Source organism: Callospermophilus lateralis, chromosome 10 (assembly GCF_048772815.1).
Source record: "Callospermophilus lateralis isolate mCalLat2 chromosome 10, mCalLat2.hap1, whole genome shotgun sequence".
In the NCBI taxonomy this organism is placed as follows: domain Eukaryota; kingdom Metazoa; phylum Chordata; class Mammalia; order Rodentia; family Sciuridae; genus Callospermophilus; species Callospermophilus lateralis.
Genome location: NC_135314.1, coordinates 122,268,964 through 122,287,919, shown reverse-complemented (window position 1 = coordinate 122,287,919; position 18,956 = coordinate 122,268,964). Strand labels below are relative to the sequence as shown.

Below are 18,956 nucleotides of genomic sequence, written 5' to 3'. Positions count from 1 at the left end.
TTTCTTGCTCCTTGGTTTTGAAAGAAATGCTTAGCTAGCTATCCCATTAAGATGCTGGAGTTTGTTACAATTCCTGCCCCGACTCAGAAATGAATTCCAGAATTTTGTCAAGGGCCTTTTCATCATCTGTGTAGATCATTGTTTGTCCTTAGTGCTATTAACATGTCCATTCTATAAACAGATTTCCTAATATTAAACCCACTTCTATTTGATAAGATCAAATCACCTTAAAATTTACTATAGATTATTTCCTAATTTTTCTTTCTTTTTTTAGTTGTAGATGGACACAATACCTTTATTTTTGTGTGGTACTGAGGATTGAACTCAATGCCTCACACATGCTAGACAAGTGCTCTACCACTGAGCTACAACCCCAGCCTTTATTTCCTAATTTTTAATGAACTTTTGTTTCAATATTCTCATGAGATTGATTTGTGGCTCTTTATTTACATACTCTTTCAGATTTGGCATTAATGACATATTTTTTACTTCATAAAAATAGATCTTAAAACTTTCTTCATTTTTTTATATTTGGGAACAGACTTTTAGATTTAGTAATTTCCTCCTGAAACCTATATCAGGTAATTTTTTTTAATGGGGGTAAATCTAATAGCTTTCTGTGTGTCATGTATGGAGATTGTTTCTTTCCACTTCTGCTATGGCATCTGTACATTCCATTTTCCTTGGAATTAACCATCTATGTATCAAATTCATAACATTATACAGACTCATTTTATTCATTCTGAATATTTTTTCATTATATCTTTCCTTTTTCTCATATTTGCATTTACTTGCTTTCCTGATTGGGTAAGCCAGAAGATGACTTTTTTCTTTTTTAGAACATTTATTAATTCTAATATGGTTTATATCTAACTAACTTTTGCTTTTACCCTGAAGAGTTTCTGGGGGGAGTACAGTATTCCCAATGCCTTACGCATGCAATAAATTCTGGGCTTTCTTGCTAAAAAATGTTTTCTGGGAAAACCCACCAAATATCAGTTTTCGTGGATTAAATCAGTGACTAGGAGAAATTTATACTTCCAAATACTTTACATAAATTAGAATCAACACATGGGAATTAAATACTCAACTCTTAAAAAGCAGGGTATAGAAGGAAATAAAGATAAAAGCCCCAAAGTCCTAGACCTTTATCAAATCAAATGCTGACAAGATGGAAACCAGTTGCTACATTATTTTTCTCAATGTTCTCCTGGATTTGGGCTGCAGGGAATAATGAGATTCTGGAACAATCTTTGAATCCCATGATTCCTCATCCAAAAGCTAGGGTGACTCTCCTCCGGTGGCAAAGGCATTAAAGCCAGAGACAACACAAGTGTAGATTTTCCACATAGATTTTAAAAAATACTTTTAACACTAGTAATCCATTATGCAGCATAAAGGGCAGAATTGTGAACTTAGCCCTTGTTTATAATTATGCAAAAATGATCTGTGTATAGTTACTACAGTTATATAAAAATTAAAGCTAAAATATAATAATTGAGCATCAATAGGATTACTAATTTTGGCAATTAAGTATAATACTTTACATTTACCAATGTTCAGTATTTATAATAATTTATTTCCTGAAATCTTATCTACCATCTTCAATTTAAATTTATATTTGACAGACATTAAGAACTGATTATGGGGAAAAATTATAATGAAAAGAAAGCATATATGATTATATATACAATAATGACATAACTTTGTAAAACAAAATATAAATAAATATGCTATAATTTACATTTCAAAACATTTACAGTAATAACTCCTTGAAGGCAAAAATCCCTGTTTTACTCATCTTTATAGCCCCAACTGACAGAAGAGTATTTAGCACAAAGTACACATGTAATAGGTATTTGATGGAAAAATGAAGTAAATGATGTCTTTAAAAAAGGGTAGTCGATCAAGTGAATATATGAAACTTTAATATGTTTATATTCAAAACATACAAAGGCCTTAAGACAAAGTCAATATCTAACTAAAATTCTCTTATGTAATTTCATTATTACAAAGTCTTTAATCAAAAATTCAACTCTAAAAATAGGGTCTCAAAAATTACACATCTACATGTAGTACTAAGTAAATTGTCTTATGCATCATCATCATCATCATCATCTATTGCAGCATAGATTGCCTGATTCCTCCTCTTAATCTTCTTTCTCTGTTCAGGTTCATGTTCATCACTCCGCCTCTTCAATGGCATCTCAGTTAAGTCCTTTTCATTCTCCAACTCCACGGCCTCATCAAGTTTCCCTTCTCTATCAGTTGGTGAACCTGATGTATCATCAGAAGACACAATCATGGAACCTGGCAAGATCCTGATATCAGAGAAGCTTGCAGAAAAGTCAGAACCTTGATTCGAAGAAGGTTCTATGGATGGTGTGTTCGAGTCGCTATGTGCACTTACAATATTATCATCATCTTCCTCCTCTTCATCTAACATTATTTCATCTGGATTGATAGAGGATAGGGCAGATGTATCTGTATTGTATTCACTCCGGTCCCCTCCAGAGTCATTACTCTCTACATCATCCTGCTCTTCATATTCACCACATAAATGATGTTCTCCCTTGGCCTTCTGGAGGCTGACGTTAATGTCTGTGATGCCAAGCTGGGCACAAAACTCAGTAGTCTGAGGATTGATCCTATGAACCAGCTGCATTTGTGTTTGTGGCTTGTTAGGGTCATAACAAGCAGCTGTTACACTAAAGTTACATGGAACTCTGAGGTCATGATTCAGTTTTTCCAATACTTCCTTCATAGCTTCTTCTGTTGCACTATAGTCCCACCTACAAAAATCAGAACAATAGATTTTTACATTTTATCAACTTCACTCAACAAATGATAAACCTAACTATGGACTCCAGGTACAAGGATATAGAGTAAATATCTCTCAAATTCCATGTAGTAAAATTACAGTTAAATTAGCAAAGGATGACTTAAAAAAAACAAACAACTCTTAGAAAATTCCTTAATTTGTAACTCAAAACAGTCACCATTATTTATTTATTAAAATATTTTTTTTAGTTGTAAATGAATCTTTTATTTATTTATTTACATGTGGTGCTGAGGATCGAACCCAGAGCCTCACACTTGCCAGGCAAGTGCTCTAACACTGAGCCACAACTCCAGCCCCAGTTACCCTTACTTTTTAATGTGACTTCATTATAGTTTTATCCACACATTTCACTTACAAATTTACTTGGGTTGATGTTCAGTAGTCCATTTGCTTATCTCCCTTGGATGGAAAATTTGTAGTTTTCTAGACTATTATAGTCACTCAATTTTGCATTGTTCTTATACTTAATCAACAATGATTCCTGTGACTAAAAACAAAGGTGGGGCCCCATAGCCAGTGTCTACTGGGGCCAAAGGCTTCAGTCACTCAGTCAGTCCCAAGCTGGGAACCCCAGGTAAGTACTGTGCCTAAAAAAATGTGTCAAGTCACTGGGCAGGCAATTCACAGTAGGTTTGCCAAATACCCAGATTATAGCAAACTCTCTTATCCTGCTCCCTCCTCCTTTCTATAGATCAAACAAACACCTTGGGAACCCCAAAACAAAACAAAGTTGAGAGAGACATAATTATACATGCAAAAGAGAAGGAAGTCCTAAAGAGGTCAGACTTACTTTGTATGCAGACCATTATTTTCAGGCATATTCCATAGGCTTCCAGTCACATTAATAAGATTGTCAGTAGCCTTGAGAATAGTGAGCCATTCAATATCATACTCCAAGTAATCAGGAGCACTGGGGTCATGTTCTATTTCTAATACCTACAGAAAGAAATTTATATTTTTAGGTAATATTACGTATTTTTGGTAGTCCAAGAATTTGAATATTAAGAAAATTAAAAAAGAATTTAAAACAACTTAATTGTAAATCAACCATTTAATTTTAAAACATCAATATAACTTAAATAGCTTTAAAGATTCCCAGGGCTGGTGGTGCACACCTGTAATCTCAGCAACTTTGGAGGCCGAGGCAGGGGACTGCAAGTTTGAGGCCATCCTTTGCATCCTAGGTATACCCTGTATCAACATTTTAAAAAGATGGGGTGGGGGGAAAGGGCTGGGGATGTAGTTTACTGGTAAAGCACCCCTGGGTTCAACCCCTAGTACCCTTAAAAATTCTCTGATTGCTGGGGCAGCTCGGGAGGCTGAGACAGGAGGATTGCAAGTTCAAAGCCAGCCTCAGCAACAGTGAGGCATTAAGCAACTCAGTGAGACCCTATCCCTAAATTAAATACAAAATAGAGCTGGGGATGTGGCTCAGTGATTAAGTGCCCCTGAATTTAATCCCCATACCAAAAAGAAAAAAAGAATTCTCTGATTATATAACTTACAAAGAGCACAAATAAATTCTGAAAGGAAAATCTAAAAAACACGTTTTTAACTATTGAAAGTATAAAATATATTATAAAGCTATTTCATTTTCTTTTTACCTGAAGAAAGTCTCTGTGTGGTAAGCACTTGTCCAAGGCTAAAAATTTGGTTGCTTTGGCAGTCTGTCCTTTTTCTGCAGCCTAGATAATATGAACCATGATTTAAGAAAAAAGTTCAAACATCACAGGTCAGTCATACATTGAATAGGACAGAAGAAATAATCTTTATTACACATGCCACATGCCTCTGAGTTTTGTGTCAAAAGAATAACTGTTACTTTTCAAAAAAAAAGTTCTATATCTACTTGTACAAAGGCAGGCAAAGCACTTAAAGTCTCTGGGCCTCACTTTCCTTACAAATTTCAAAGCAAAAACTGAAGATGGTATTCATGTCAAATGAAAGCTTATAAAATATAAATCAAAGCATACACTACAAGGATAAAAGATAACTGAAGAGTGTAAACTAAACTGGCAGAACTAAAACTACCAAAGGTAGATGTACTGTATCCACAAAATAAAATACTAAGCACTAAAAAGGAATGAAATACTAATACTTGCTACATAAGTGACTCAAAAAATAAGCCAGGAAGAAAAACAGATGTCAAAACCTATTTATTTTAGGTTCCATTTATACAAACCATCTAGAAGAGGCAAACAAATTAGTCATTGCCTGGGGCTGAGGATGAGAATAAGGATTAACTACAAATAGCCACGAAGGATCTTTTGGGGCAATGAAACTTCAGTATCTGATATCTGCAGAACTCTGGAAATTTACTTAAAAATCACTGAATTATGCATTTGAGATGTGTTAAAAAATTATGTTTCAATGAAGTTTTTTTTTTTTTTTTTTTCCCAAAAGTGAACTGACAAAAGGAACCACAGAACAGAAACCACAAACATGAATGTCGTACTGGGAGAAGTACAAAAGTGACTCACTGAAACAAGGGACATGAAGGTTAAAAAAATAAAAACACAAGAAAGTAAGCTATTGTACATCTTGCTGATGACCAAGTACCAATTCTTTTCTGGGGAGGTACTGAAAAAGGCGGAAGAAGCAGAGATTAGAGGCAGATTTGGCAGCAAAGCAATTCTGAGGAAAAGTGATCTTTGGTTTTGGTGAAGTGGCTAAAACAGAACAGCAAAGTCAGAGGAGGCTGAGGAACAAATAAAAAGGGATAAAACGTGGCATTAATGCAGGCTGACAACAGAAGATGAATGGGGAAAAAGCAACACATCAGATGCTTCAATAAAAATTCAAGAGCCAAGAATGTTGCGAGTCCTAAGAAGCAGGAGAGAGTAGCACATTATGGAAAAGGACAGTGACATAAACAGGTGACTGGAACTGAGTGGCAGTGGCCTAAAGCTAAGTGGAAGAACTAACCTCTGCCCTTCTCTCAGTGAAACCTGGAGGTACTATTATATATTTCTGGTAGTCTACGAATTTTAGTATTACTTAAGAAAATTATTGTGAGAACAATAAGTCCACAACAGAAGCAGCCTTTGAAATGTTTTCAGATGAAATGACATTTTAGGGACATTGTTAAAGTGTACTTTTAACACAAAAAAAGTATTTGGTGAAGTAAACTTGGGAAGTACTACACATCACCACTTGAGAAAGGCAATGCCCATTAGTGTATTAACAACTCCTGAAATTTCCATAGAAGACTTAAGAGCCTATTTATAAGTATTTATTCTCTACTTTCCATTAAACATCATCACCTTTGCAATTACCCAAAGAAAACTCAAGGAGTCTTCTTAGATTCTCTTCTGTCATCAAACTCTGATGATTCTGCTTCCTAACTCTCTCTAGAACCTGCTTCATTCACTGTACTTTTTGTCTTAGACAGAACCTTCTCTTTTGCTAAAAGAGCCTCCTGTGTTTCCCATTTCATATTACTCCAATCCACATACAAAACTACTGCCAAACTAATCTTTCTAAAATGAACATGCAGTTTCATTGCTCCCCAACTTTCTATATCATCTTCTGCTTTAAACCCCAACTCTGTAGTCTGGTCCAGAAAGCAGTTAAGATTTTATCCCAGCTTCATCTGTCCCTGTGCCTCAGCCACAGGGACTACCTGCAGTTTTCCAAATGCTCTTAGAACTCTAGCCTTTGCACATGTTGGTTCCTCTTATTAAAATACTCTTAGAATCTATTTCTTCCTAGAACTTCCAAGACTCAGCTCAACCTTGGAAACCTCTCCCTCTTCAGTTCTGCCACATCCCCATCCCACCACAATCTGGTTTAGGCATTTCTGTAGCACTTTAGCACTTTGCAACCAATCTTACACTGTTTTGTAATTGCGTGCTTTGTCTCTTCCCCACACTTTTGTATTGAGCTACTCACAAGAGATGCATTACCTTTCATTTCTTTGTCTAACTAAAATAGGCCAACAGTGCCTATTTCATAGATGTTCAATAAGCATTTGCAAAAGGAAGGAATATATATTTTGATTTCTACCTGATGCTGCATCAAAGCTGCAAATTTCACGTGAAGGTGTGCAGAAAACCAGTAAGTAGGTTTTAGGTGCTCTAAAAGCTCCGAAGCAGCGGGACTTCCTAATGTGTTATTTTCCACTTCTTGTCGGAAAAAAGATTTGGTCTTAAGAAGTTGCTTCTTATTTCCATAATGATAAATACTTCTTGGCCAGTCATGAGATAAGAATATATCTATAGGCTGCTTCAGCTTTAAAAACAGAAGGAAAAAAAGAAAAAAATTCTCAAAAACTAAAAACAACCCCCCCCCTTCTTTCCACCAGCACACAACCACTCATGCATTTAAATATCTAGATGTATGTGTAATTCATTCTAGAGACAGTTTATTTAAAGAAGTAAAAAAAAAAAAAAAAAAAAAAAATGAGGTTCCTCATTCATCTAGGCAAAGAGGAGCAGCTTTTTCTCTGCCTCAGAAATTACCCTATTTTCTGTGGTAAGGCAGAGCAGCAGAGACAGACTGATTAGACCGTCAATCAGGTGAAGTCTGTATCTGAAATATATGATAACCATAGTTCTTTTCTCCTTGGTAAAGAAATGACGATTTTGAAGATCCAGACAATTATGTTACATTAATGTAACTGATATAGCAATCCCAAAGGCTTATCAGAAGGGGGAATAGGGAAGTAGCTCAGCAATAGAACACTTGCCTAGCATGCATGATTCCAGGATCAGAGCGGGGTGGGGGTTGGGGGAGAGTGAAAATCTAATGGGTTTATATGGCATACACAAAACTCTCTATTTACTAAATAAATTAATATTTAATATATAAAGTGGCCAGCTGGTATCTTCATGAGGAGGACACAAAACACACTGCATACTTTACTTATCCAGCACCTTCAAGTAATCGGAAATAAATTCTTGGAAAACTAAATTAAAACAACCAAAATAACTGGCCAACAATATAAAATGTAACCTTGATATGACCACCCACTGAATAACTAGTATGGACAATAGGCATAGTGAAACTTCAGGGATGGGTAATGACTTTAAACCAGAAGTCTCAGTTGGGAAGTGATATCTAAGTTGGGTCTTAAAAGACTGGTAGGGGGGCTGGGGATGTGGCTCAAGCGGTAGCGCGCACGCCTGGAATGCGTGCGGCCCGGGTTCAATCCTCAGCACCACATACAAACAAAGATGTTGTGCCCGCCGAAAAAACTAAAAAATAAATATTAAAAATTCTCTCTCTCTCTCTCTCTCTCTCTCTTAAAAAAAAAAAAAAAAAAAAAAAAGCCTTCCAAAAAAGAAAAGTCCAGAGTCAGAAGAATTCTCAGCTGAGTTCTACCTAACTTAAAAAAAAAAAAAAAAAAAAGACTGGTAGGATTTAGACAGGTGAAAGGAAAAAGCCACCGAAGGGAACTGTATGAATGCCACATAAAAGTAAGGTGAGCAAGCAATCTTATGCCCCTGAGGAGGCTCTAGGGAGGGTGATGGAGCCTGAGCAGAATCAGGCAGGTGCTCCCACTGGACCACCTGGGAGGTCCTGGAAGGTACTCACCTGTCTGAGCCCTGGTTTCTCATACTTCAAGTGAGGGAATTATAATAAGATCTGCCTTACAGGATTTGAGCCGATTACACAAAATAACGTGTATGAAAACTGCACAGCCCAATGTCAGCCACACAGGTTTTCAAACAAAAACTTAGTTTTATCTACTCTCCCATTAAGTCAACATTTTAATATCATCTTTACAACTTTCCCATATCCTCTATCATCTTTCCTGTTATTTTCTCTTTGATACCATTACTTCATTACTATCATATAAAATGTTTAATTTTTTTCTTCAAAATATCACTAGAGTTTAATATGTATTCTTAGGTTTACCCTAAGTATAATACCTGAAATCAGGAATTAATTTATAATTTATAATTACCAACCAAAATAAATTCTTAACAATTAAAAAAACTTATTCATCTATGAACCTCCTACAAGCAATTTGAAATCCACATTTTTGAAATATTGAATCAATTGTTCTCAAAAGTAGTATATCAATATAATCAAAATACATTTTGTTTCAAAATTAATTTTTTTTCAATCTGCTATGATAGACTTTTGACATACCTGTTTTAATTTATAGACTTCAATATTTCTCACATGATATATACTTCTTATTGTAGATGGGTTATAAGGGGGGTACTCAAAATGACCTTAAAGTAAAGAGAAATAATCTTTATTATTGTAGATGTCTTCCCAAGACTGGTTTCAATTTACACTAGCATGTGCTACAACTAGACAGCCTATTTTTGTACATTATGTCAATGGTTCAGAATCATGGAGAGCAGAGGGGTGGGGAACAGATTTGTGATTTGACAGATTGAGGATTTAAATTTTAACTGGCAACTTAATCCAAGAAATTTGTGAAATCAATATGAATCCAAGCTGTTTCTCTAACTTTAAAAATCAAGGTCTAACTCTTTCAGATACAGTGGAATGACTGGTACTTTGTGGTATACTTTACACAACAAAATATTATATACCAGAGTTCAAAACATGTTAAACAAAGAAAGCTACCAGCAATAAGATACATTTATACAAAGCTTAAAATACACTATATAATACATTGTTTAAAATTCTTATATGTTCATCCGTAACATAAAATACTAAAGTGAATAATAAACATCAACCTGAGAATAGGAACTGCCTGGCAAGGAGAGGGAAGGAAGAAAAAGAGTGAAAATAGAGGATGGGAAAACAACGAACTTCAGTTCTATCTCTACTGTTTCATTATTTTTTTTTTAATTCTTTATTTCTTTATTTATTACTGTTTTATTTTTTAAAAATCAAAGTTAAAATGGCAAATACAAGGAAAACTAAATGGTGGATACACAGATATGATAGTGTGGTCTATATTTTCAAATATATAAAATATTTTATAATAGCTGGGTGTGGTGGCACATGCCTGAAATCCTAGCAGCTCAGGAGGCTGAGACAGGAGGACAGCAATTCAAAGCCAGACTCAGCAATGGTGAGGCACTAAGCTACTCAGTGAGACCCTGTCTCTAAATAAAATACAAAAAATAGAGCTGGGAAATGTGGCTCAGTGGTTGAGTGCCCCTGAGTTCAATTCCGAGCACCCTCCCAAAAAAAATTTATAATAAAAAGTTAAGAAAAAAAATCATTCGCAGAAAAAAAATGTAAAGAATAAGTTAAACTACATATGTTGCTTGTTATTCTGAAGCACACAAGTTTTAAAATTTAAAAATAATTTCCAAAAACAGCAATACCTTTTCGATAGTCATGAGATTTAAAGATACCAGAGATTCCACCAATCCTTACACCTCGGTATTTTACCACACCAGCCAAACCTGAAAAATCATGCAATTAAATAAAGTTAGTATAGACAAAAACAATTTCTTTACTAATAATAAATCATTTAGAGGGCTAAAATTATTTGAAAATAAGTACCATGATGAAGTTATTCTTCTTACATAGTATATCAACAATATATAAGGTAAGACTAGGGTGAAAAGGCCTAGAAGCAAGTCAGCCAAGAGACTAAGTTCATTCTGGTCCATAGATGAAGTAGAGTGTTAAAAGGGAAACAGACATGATTTGGTTACTCCCTGAACATAGCCGTGAGAAGAAGGGGGGAACATAAGGAAAAATGTCCTATAATGGAATTACGCATTATACATCTGCAAGTCATCAGGTGTAAGTACCTGAAGTTTTACATTTCAATCCCCAATGCTGCAAATAACAACAACTACAGTCTTATTAAATATCTCAAAACATTAGATGAAGCAAGGACATATTTTTGTGATTAACCTTTTAGTAATTATTTTAACTAAATTTTCATGATTAACTATTTAAATTTAGAATATTCCCCCAAATACTATACACTTCAAGATGCTGCCCTACTAATATAAATCCTAACAGGCTCTTCCATCCCATCAAACCAAAAAATTATACATGAACACATACCTAAATAATAAATGTTTGGTGCCACCCAGCCACCATAGGGTAACTCTTGCAAATGATTTGAGGCTTCATGGTTTCCGCCAATGAAGACTGTAAGAACTGGGGCCTTCTTCTCTCCAGAGTAATACCTAGAAAGAACATAAGGGTAAAGTTGTCAATTACTAAAACAGGCATAACAGAAAAGCAAAATAACGTTGCAAGGAAAAAAGTTAAGCTCATCATAAAAAGTTAAAAAGATCTTTATCAACAATCCCAAGTATCCATCCTTGTCTTTAAGAATGAAGACCATGGGGCTGGGGATGTGGCTCAAGTGGTAGCGCGCTCGCCTGGCATGCGTGCAGCCTGGGTTCGATTCTCAGCACCACGTACAAGCAAAGATGTTGTGTCCGCCGATAACTAAAAAATAAATATTAAAAAATTCTCTCTCTCCTCTCTCACTCTCTCTTAAAAAAAAAAAAAAAAAAAAAAAAGAATGAAGACCGAATTTCAAGCAGGCCCACTTTCAGTGAGGTCAAGAACTTTGTCAGGTTCACAGCTATAATTCAAAGCTTCTAAAACCAGTACTAGCACACAGCAGTAATAAAATAAAACTCCTGGATCATTAAATGAACTAATTCCAGAGTCCTGTCAAGTACAAGATATTGAAACCTGTTGGCTTCTTCCTCCAGGTTTCCCCCTCAGGCTGCCTGGGAAACAGAACAGACAGATGTATACGGAAAAAGAAAACGGAAAAAAGGAAAGTGACATTTCCTAAGCGCCAGGTCTTAGGTTGAACAAAGACGGGAACCAAAGGAGAGAGCTTGTCAGGACAGCAGGGGATTCGAACCCAGTCCTGGGTCTCCGTCCGCTGCTGACCGGTCACACACTCCGCACCGCCGGATCAGAGGCCCAGACCGCGCCCCTCACCTGTAGAAGGTCTGCATGTGGCGGTACTTGGGCGGCACAGCCATGCAGCGCAGGTCGGCCTCGTTGCGCACAGCCTGGAAGTCGCCACAGCACAGAAGGAGGTCCACGGGCCCCGGGCCACGCCGCTCGGCCAGTGCCAGCGTCTCGTAGATCTTGTCCAGCTCGCCATGGCAGCAGCCGGCCACAGCCACCCGCATCCTGCCTGCCTGGGGCGCTGAGCACCGCCCTCAGCACCGGAGACCTTCTGCGGCCCGGGCCCGACAGCGCGCAACTCAAAGCAGCGCTCTGCTCCCGCCAACTTGCACTGAGCCGCCGCCGCGTTTGACTCCGGCAAATGTAATCTGCTTCCGGTTCCCAAATCTCGCGAGAGAGGGATCGGGAAGGGCACGGCTGACACCAGGATCTCGGGGAACTCTCCAGTCCAATTGGGCTGAGCCTGTTTTCGCGAGTCCTACCAGTCTGAAGGGATGATAAAACCAGATGAGTAAATAAAATCCTCTGAGGTAGGAATTTAGGTAGGAATGAAACCAAGGCAAACCAGCAAGAGCGACTGGCGAATTCCCTAGGACCAAACTTCTCCCAACAATGACAGTTGCCTGATAGTGAATTAGAAATTAATCAAGAGATTTTTAAAGGACATTCAAAAATAATAATTTTAAGTGGAATTTAAAAACTGAGGATTTAAAAATTACCCCACAAAGAGTTTCTAAAATTATAATGTGTGTGTGTGTGTGTGTGTGTGTGTGTGTAAGAGGACTGAGAATTTTGCCTTTTGCTACCAAATAGTTGTTTGCCTAATTAGGATGCAAGCTTAATGAAAGCAGAGGAGTGTCTTGAAAACTGAAGGAGAAAAAAGGACCAAACTTCAATGAAGAATGAATGGCCAAGACAGAAACAAGGAAAACATCTTTGAAAAACTTAACCAAGAAAAGGTAATCTTATCAAGGAAATACACGGAATGATAAGTCCATCTCTGATCAGCTTTAAACTAGCTAACATCCCCATTATGCCTGAAAGTACCCAAATACCTAAGACTACCCAGAGGATCCCTGAGGAAAGGGACCTAAACTCTCCACCTGAACTGCCCAAACTAGTTGTGCCCAGCATCTCAGAGGAGAACACCTTGGGAGCTCCCTTGTGGAAACTACTGCTAAAAACTTATGATGTTGTAAACAAAACACGACCCCAGGTGACAGAGTCCTGTTGGATGTGTTATGATATGCAACTCCCCTTTTATGAGGGGATAGCTCTCCCAGGAAGTTATACACTGACTAGCAAAGTACAGGACTGCCGTTGGGAACCAGTGGAATCTGGACTTACCTTGGAGAAGGTTATTGGAAAAGGCAACTGTGTGGGAAACCCACCACCCTCTCTGCAGCATTTATGCAATCAGACTTCTCCTATACCCACCCAAATGACTTATCTATTACCATCAGAAAACAGTTGGTGGGCATGTGACACAGGCCTTACCCCCTGTGCTCACAGGGCTGTGCTCAACCATACCCATGGATTTTGTGTTATGGTTCAACTTGTACCCAGATTAATTTACCACTCTGAAGAAGAAGTGATACTCAGATTAGAAAGTAAGGAATTGCAAAAGAAGGTAAAGAGAGAAGTAGCTGTAGCCATATTAACCGTAGGAACCCTGTTAGGAGCAGTAGGAGTGGGAACTGGAACAATTGCCCTGATTGAACAGCGCTCCTATTTTTCCAGCCTGAGGAAAGCCATAGATGAGGACATCCAAGAGCTACAGAGATAAGTAAAACATTTGGAGGAATCACATGCATCCCTTGCAGAAGTTGTGCTTCAAAATAGAAGGGGCTTAGATTTAGTCTTTTACAACAAGGAGGACTTTGTGCAGCGCTAGGGGAAGAATGTTGTTTTTATGTAAACCATTCCGGGGTAATCAGACAATCAATAGCAGAGTACAGAAAGGATTGGAGAAACGGAGGAAAGAGAGAGAGCGACAGAAGGGATGGTTTGAATCCTGGTTTGACTATTCCCCCTGGCTCACAACTTTAATTTCAGTTTTGGTTGGACCCTTACTTGTAATTATGCTTGCCCTAATAGTAGGACCCTGTATTATAAATAAGTTTTCAGCCTTTGTAAAGGAAAGGATCAATACAGTCCAGTTAATGGTGTTGAGGGCCCAATATCAGCCCCTAGACAGAGATAATAGAACTGAATCCTATAAACGCACTCAGAGGAACCCATGATTGGCTTCCAAGGTACCCAAAAAAAGAAATGGGGGAATGAAAGACCTAAACAATCTCATTCTGCTTGTGTTAGGGTTTGTAAACAAGTCAAGATGGTGCCTGGCAAAATGCCAGAGGGAGTGGTTTGTGAAGAAACACCAGATAGGCATTAAGTGTGGAGATTCCTTATTGGTTGACTGCTGTATCTAGTTTATGTTAATTAGATAAGCTGTGTGGAATGTATATATACCCCTCCTGTCCTACAATAAACGGCTTCCACTCCTGCTGTATCAATCTACACTAGTTGCTTGTCACCCCCTGGTTATTTTGCTGCAGCCGGACTGCGGCATGCTTGGGAACTCATTTTGCTCTGAAACTCTGTGGAAACAGTTCTCTGAAAAGCCGCAGATGGTGATCACCTAAGATAGGCCAAGATAACCATATGTCTGAAATTCCAGATGGCCCCCCACCTAGGTGTGGTGAGAAGTATCTAAACTAGAAGCCCTGCAGTTTGGCACGTGCTCCCCTTGTGACATCCTCACAATTTAAACCAATCAGTTCAAATGAATCCCCCTCTTGTAGTGATCACCCCTACCCAACTTGTTCCCGCCAGTGAATGTGTTTTAGAGTTGTTATTTGATTTTATATAAAACTGCTGCAAACCCTGGGCTCAGGGGCCTCTTAGTGTCACCTGTTGCTGTGTGTTCGAGGAGGACCAAGCTAGCTCGCAATAAACACCTCTTTGCTGCTTACATCATTCTTGGTCTCTGGTGGTCTTTAGGGGGTCCTGAATTCGAGCATAACAGCAGGAGATTGCAAGTTCCAGACCAGGCTGTCTCAAAATAAAAACTAAAATAAAGGGGCTGGGGTTGTGGCTCAGCGGTAGAGCGTTTGCCTCACACGTGTGAGGCACTGAGTTCTATCCTCAGCACTACATAAAAATAAATAAACAAGATAAAGGTATTTTAAAAAACTAAAATAAATAATTAATTAGAAAATAAAAGGATGGGGGATATAGCTTAGTGGTATAGTGATGCCATAATTTATCACAGTGTATCTCACAAAAGTTGAACTGGTAAGAACAAACTTATTAAAAGCTAAGACACAAAGTTTATATTTTTATGCCATGTCATGTGACTACTGGAAAAAATGCTGAATTACTGTAATTCATCTCAGCAAAATTTTCCTATACAAATTAGAAGAATTTTGATTTCTAAATCTTTTGAAAGAGCAACCTTAAAGCAATTCAAATCAGAACATCTAATTAAATAAAAGTAACAAACCAAAGCAATTTCATAACCTAAATTAATACACTTATCATTGGCTAATGATATCTCAACTGGTACAGCTTCTACAGGTCCCTTCAGTTTTGATGACAAACTTGTCTGTGATGATGGCAGTGGTGTTGTAGGTTCAGGCACCACTAGATATAATTTTCATGCAGGAACCACAGTGTCAGATCCCCATAGCTTCTCTGTTCTCTTTGGAAGAGAAAGAGTGAGTGAGTATATTTATGTGTTGACTGATTTCAATTTTCTTCATCACTTTCTGGAGGGAGGCACCATAGTGGCTCCAGGATTTACCCATGATGCCAACCTGCAATTAGCCATGTTGTGTCAGTTGACCAGAGAAGACTTCATGTTTAAAAAAATTAGATATAATTTAGAGTACATAAATCAAACCTTAAGTGTACAGTATGGTTAATTTTTACATAGATAATCACCCAAAATATCACCTGCCATTTTAAGGTACATTAATATACATCAGCCTCTTAAAAAGACTCTCTTATGCTTCCTTCCAAGGCCCTTCTTTCAGAAGAAAAGCACCATTGATCTGTCATCATAGAAGGAATACACTATTCTGACCTCTGTCACCATAGATCAATTCTGCCCCTCCATTTTTTTACAGAATATTTCTATTTTATTTATTTTTAAGTAGTGCTACTGAGAATTGAAGCCATTGTCTCATACATGCTAGGCAAGCACTCTGCCACTGAGCTACATACAGCCCTAGGTTCCCTGCCCATTTTTAAATGTCAGATATTTGTCAGTTTGTATTATTCACTCTTTTGTGTCTGGCTTCTTTATGCCATGTAATACCTTGAGATTCATCTGTAAATCTGTATTATAGATAGATAAAGCCATAGTATGCTATTTCTTATTGCTGTATTCCATTGTGTTGAATATATCACAATTTATATATTTCCCTATTGAAGCACAGTTGAATTGTTTCCAATTTATGGCTACTATGAATAAAGATGGCATTCACATTCTTGTAAAATCTTCTGGTGAACATAGGTATACTCATTTCATTGGATTATACCCAGGAGGAAAATCTCCACATGAGAGAGTATGTTTAACTTTAGCAGTTAGTGCCATTTCCAAAAGGATTATGCTCTTTTATGCTTTCTTAAGGTAAGAGAGTTCTGATTATTCCACATGATCAGCAGCACTTGGTATTCCCTGTTCAATTTTAGTCTTTTTTTTTTTTTTTTTTTTTTTGGTTGGGTAATGGTATTTTCCTATGTTACCATGTCAATTTTGCAACAAAATTTTGATGTATCAAACAATTAGAGCCAGGCATGCTGGCGCACACCTGTAATCCCATCAGCTCAGGAGGCTGAGGTAGGAGGATCACAAGTTCAAAGCCAGCCTCAACAAAAGCAAGGTACTAAGCAACTCCAGTGAGACTCTGTCTCTGAAGCACTAAATAAAATGCAAAATAGGGCTGGGGATGTGGCTCAGTGGTGAAGTGCCCCTCAGTTCAATCCCCAACACCCCCCAAAAATTTTTTGAATTTTTGTGACCAATAGTAAACAGTAACTCAGTACTATAATATTTAAAAAAATAATGATTAAAGAAGGAAATAGATTATAAGAATGAAGAAGTGCATCATGACTCAGTTCCTAATTCAATTTCCAACCCAAATCTCAATTTCAGAGGCCATATTGGTGAGTCAACACACTGGATAATTTTTACTGGTTTTTCTAAAATCAGTCAAAAAGTAGTCAAATAAAATAGGAATCCTCAAACCCCCCCCCCCCATTATGAACGAGGAGAAACAGGAGGGTTTTTGGAGAAAATTTTTTACAGTTTGGATGTAAGGTGTTCCCCCAAAAGCTCATGTGTGAGAAAATGCAAGGTTTAGAGGAAAGATTATTGAGTTAGAAGAATCTTAACACAATCAATGAATTAATCCCCTAATGGGATTAACTGAGTGGTAACTGAAAGCAGGAGGCTGAAGGAAATTGGTCATTGGAGGCGTGCATTTGGGGCATATATTTTATATCTGGTGAGTGGACTCTCTTTGCTTTTTGGTTATCATATGCCATACTCTTCTACCATGTTGTTCTGCCTCCCCTAGAGCCCCAAGGAATGGAGCTGGCCTTCTATAGACTGAGACCTCTGAAACCATGAGCTCCTAAAGATACTTTTCTTTTCCCCTAAAATTATTCTTGTCAGATCTTTTAGTCACAGCAGTGAAAAAGCTGAGTAAAACAAAAATGGATTGAGCAAACAAAGAAAAATAACTCTTTTTAGTCAGCTTTTTCTCTGACGGGATTGAACTCAGGGCACTTGGCCACTGAGCCACATCCCCAGCCCTATTTTTGTATTTTATTAGAGACAGGGTCTCACTGAGTTGCTTAGCTCCTCGCTATTGCTGAGGCTTTTCTCGATCCTCCAGTCTTAGCTTCCCAAACTGCTGGGATTATAGGCATGCGCCAGTGCACCCAGTTGAAAATAACTCTGACATATGTGAAGGGTTGCCTACTAAACAGGCAGGTGCTGTCAAACTGTGAGGGCCCATGGGGGAAAACAAACAAGTCTCACATATGGTTGGAAAGAAGTTCCTTGATTCTATCAGAACAGTGTCTATCAGTGTCTAGAGAGATGCACCTAACAGTGAGCCATGTGAAAAAAGAAACCTCATATCAACTATGGAAACATGCTATAAAGAGCATTACCCAGAATGAGTCTGTCAGAAGTGCTTTTAAAACTTCTTTTTTTGGGGGGTGGGGGGGTACTGGGGATTGAACTCAGGGGCACTCAACCACTGAGCCACATCCCCAGCCCTATTTTGTATTTTTAGTTAGAGACAGGGTCTCACTGAGTTGTTTAGTGCCTAACGTTTTTGCGGAGGCTGGTTTTGAACTCATAAATATCCTGCCTCAGCCTCCCAGGCCACTGGGATTACAGGCAGTGCCACCTTGCCCAGCCTTTTAAGACTTCTTAGGGGACTGTGGCTAGGTGGTAGGGTACATGCTTATTATGTGCAAGGCCGTGGGTTTAATCCTGTTATGGTTTGGGTCTTAAAAGCCTCAAATGCTAAAGACTTGTTCAACAGGCTGCAGTGCCTCTGGGAGGTGGTGGAGCCTTTAGGAAGTGGGGCCTAGTAGAAGTCAGTTGGTCATTGGGGAATGTGCCCTTGAAGGGGGTATTGGGACTGTGGTTCTTCTTCTCCTTTGCTTCCCAACTGTGATGAGGTGGACAGCCTTCTCAGCATGAGCTCCTGTCATGATGTACTGCCTCACCATAGGCCCAAAGGGAGGGAGTCAAGCAATCATTGTCAGAAACCTCTGGAACCATAAGCCAAAATAAACCTTTTCTCCTTTAAATTATTTTTTAGGCATTTATTTTATATAATATGCCAGGAACAGTGGTACATACCTCTAGTCCCAGCTACTCAGGAGCTAAAGCAGGAGACCAGCTTTATTCTGGGAGTTCAGGGCCTACTTGAGCAAATAACAAGATTCAGTCTCTTAAAAGAAAAGAAAAGAAAGAAACCCAAAACTTTCTTAGGTACACACCAGATATTGATGTCTAAATACAATTTCAAAAGAAATCAGGTCAGCTTGTTGAAATGGTTGATTCTAGGGCAAGTAAAGTACAAAATGAGCCTGAATTATCTTCTTGTGCTTGAAATTAAGGAAGTACTTAAAGGATCTGGGAACTTCAAAAGATGCCAGATTGAAGGTGTTTCCACTGGCAGATCTGGAACAACTGTAGTATCAAATACGTTGTTATGGTTTGATTGTGAGGTGTTCCCCAAAAGCTCACGTG

The 18,956-nt window shown here is 38.0% G+C and overlaps 1 protein-coding gene across 2 annotated transcripts; it reads right to left on the bottom strand.

The window, feature by feature from the left end:
• Positions 1-1,911: 1,911 nt before the first annotated feature.
• On the bottom strand, positions 1,912-12,041 carry Dbr1 (debranching RNA lariats 1). Of its 2 annotated transcripts, XM_076868090.2 has the most exons (8): positions 11,702-12,041; positions 10,799-10,923; positions 10,102-10,182; positions 8,939-9,024; positions 6,848-7,072; positions 4,447-4,527; positions 3,633-3,778; positions 1,912-2,792 (listed from the first exon to the last, which is right to left on the bottom strand). In XM_076868090.2, the coding sequence occupies exons 1-8, from the start codon at positions 11,896-11,898 to the stop codon at positions 2,093-2,095; spliced, it is 1,641 nt and encodes a 546-aa protein (XP_076724205.2). In that variant the 5' UTR covers positions 11,899-12,041; the 3' UTR covers positions 1,912-2,092. The 2 variants fall into 2 exon arrangements, with proteins under 2 accessions (XP_076724205.2, XP_076724206.2); XM_076868091.2 differs by lacking the exon at positions 6,848-7,072.
• Positions 12,042-18,956: the final 6,915 nt, after the last annotated feature.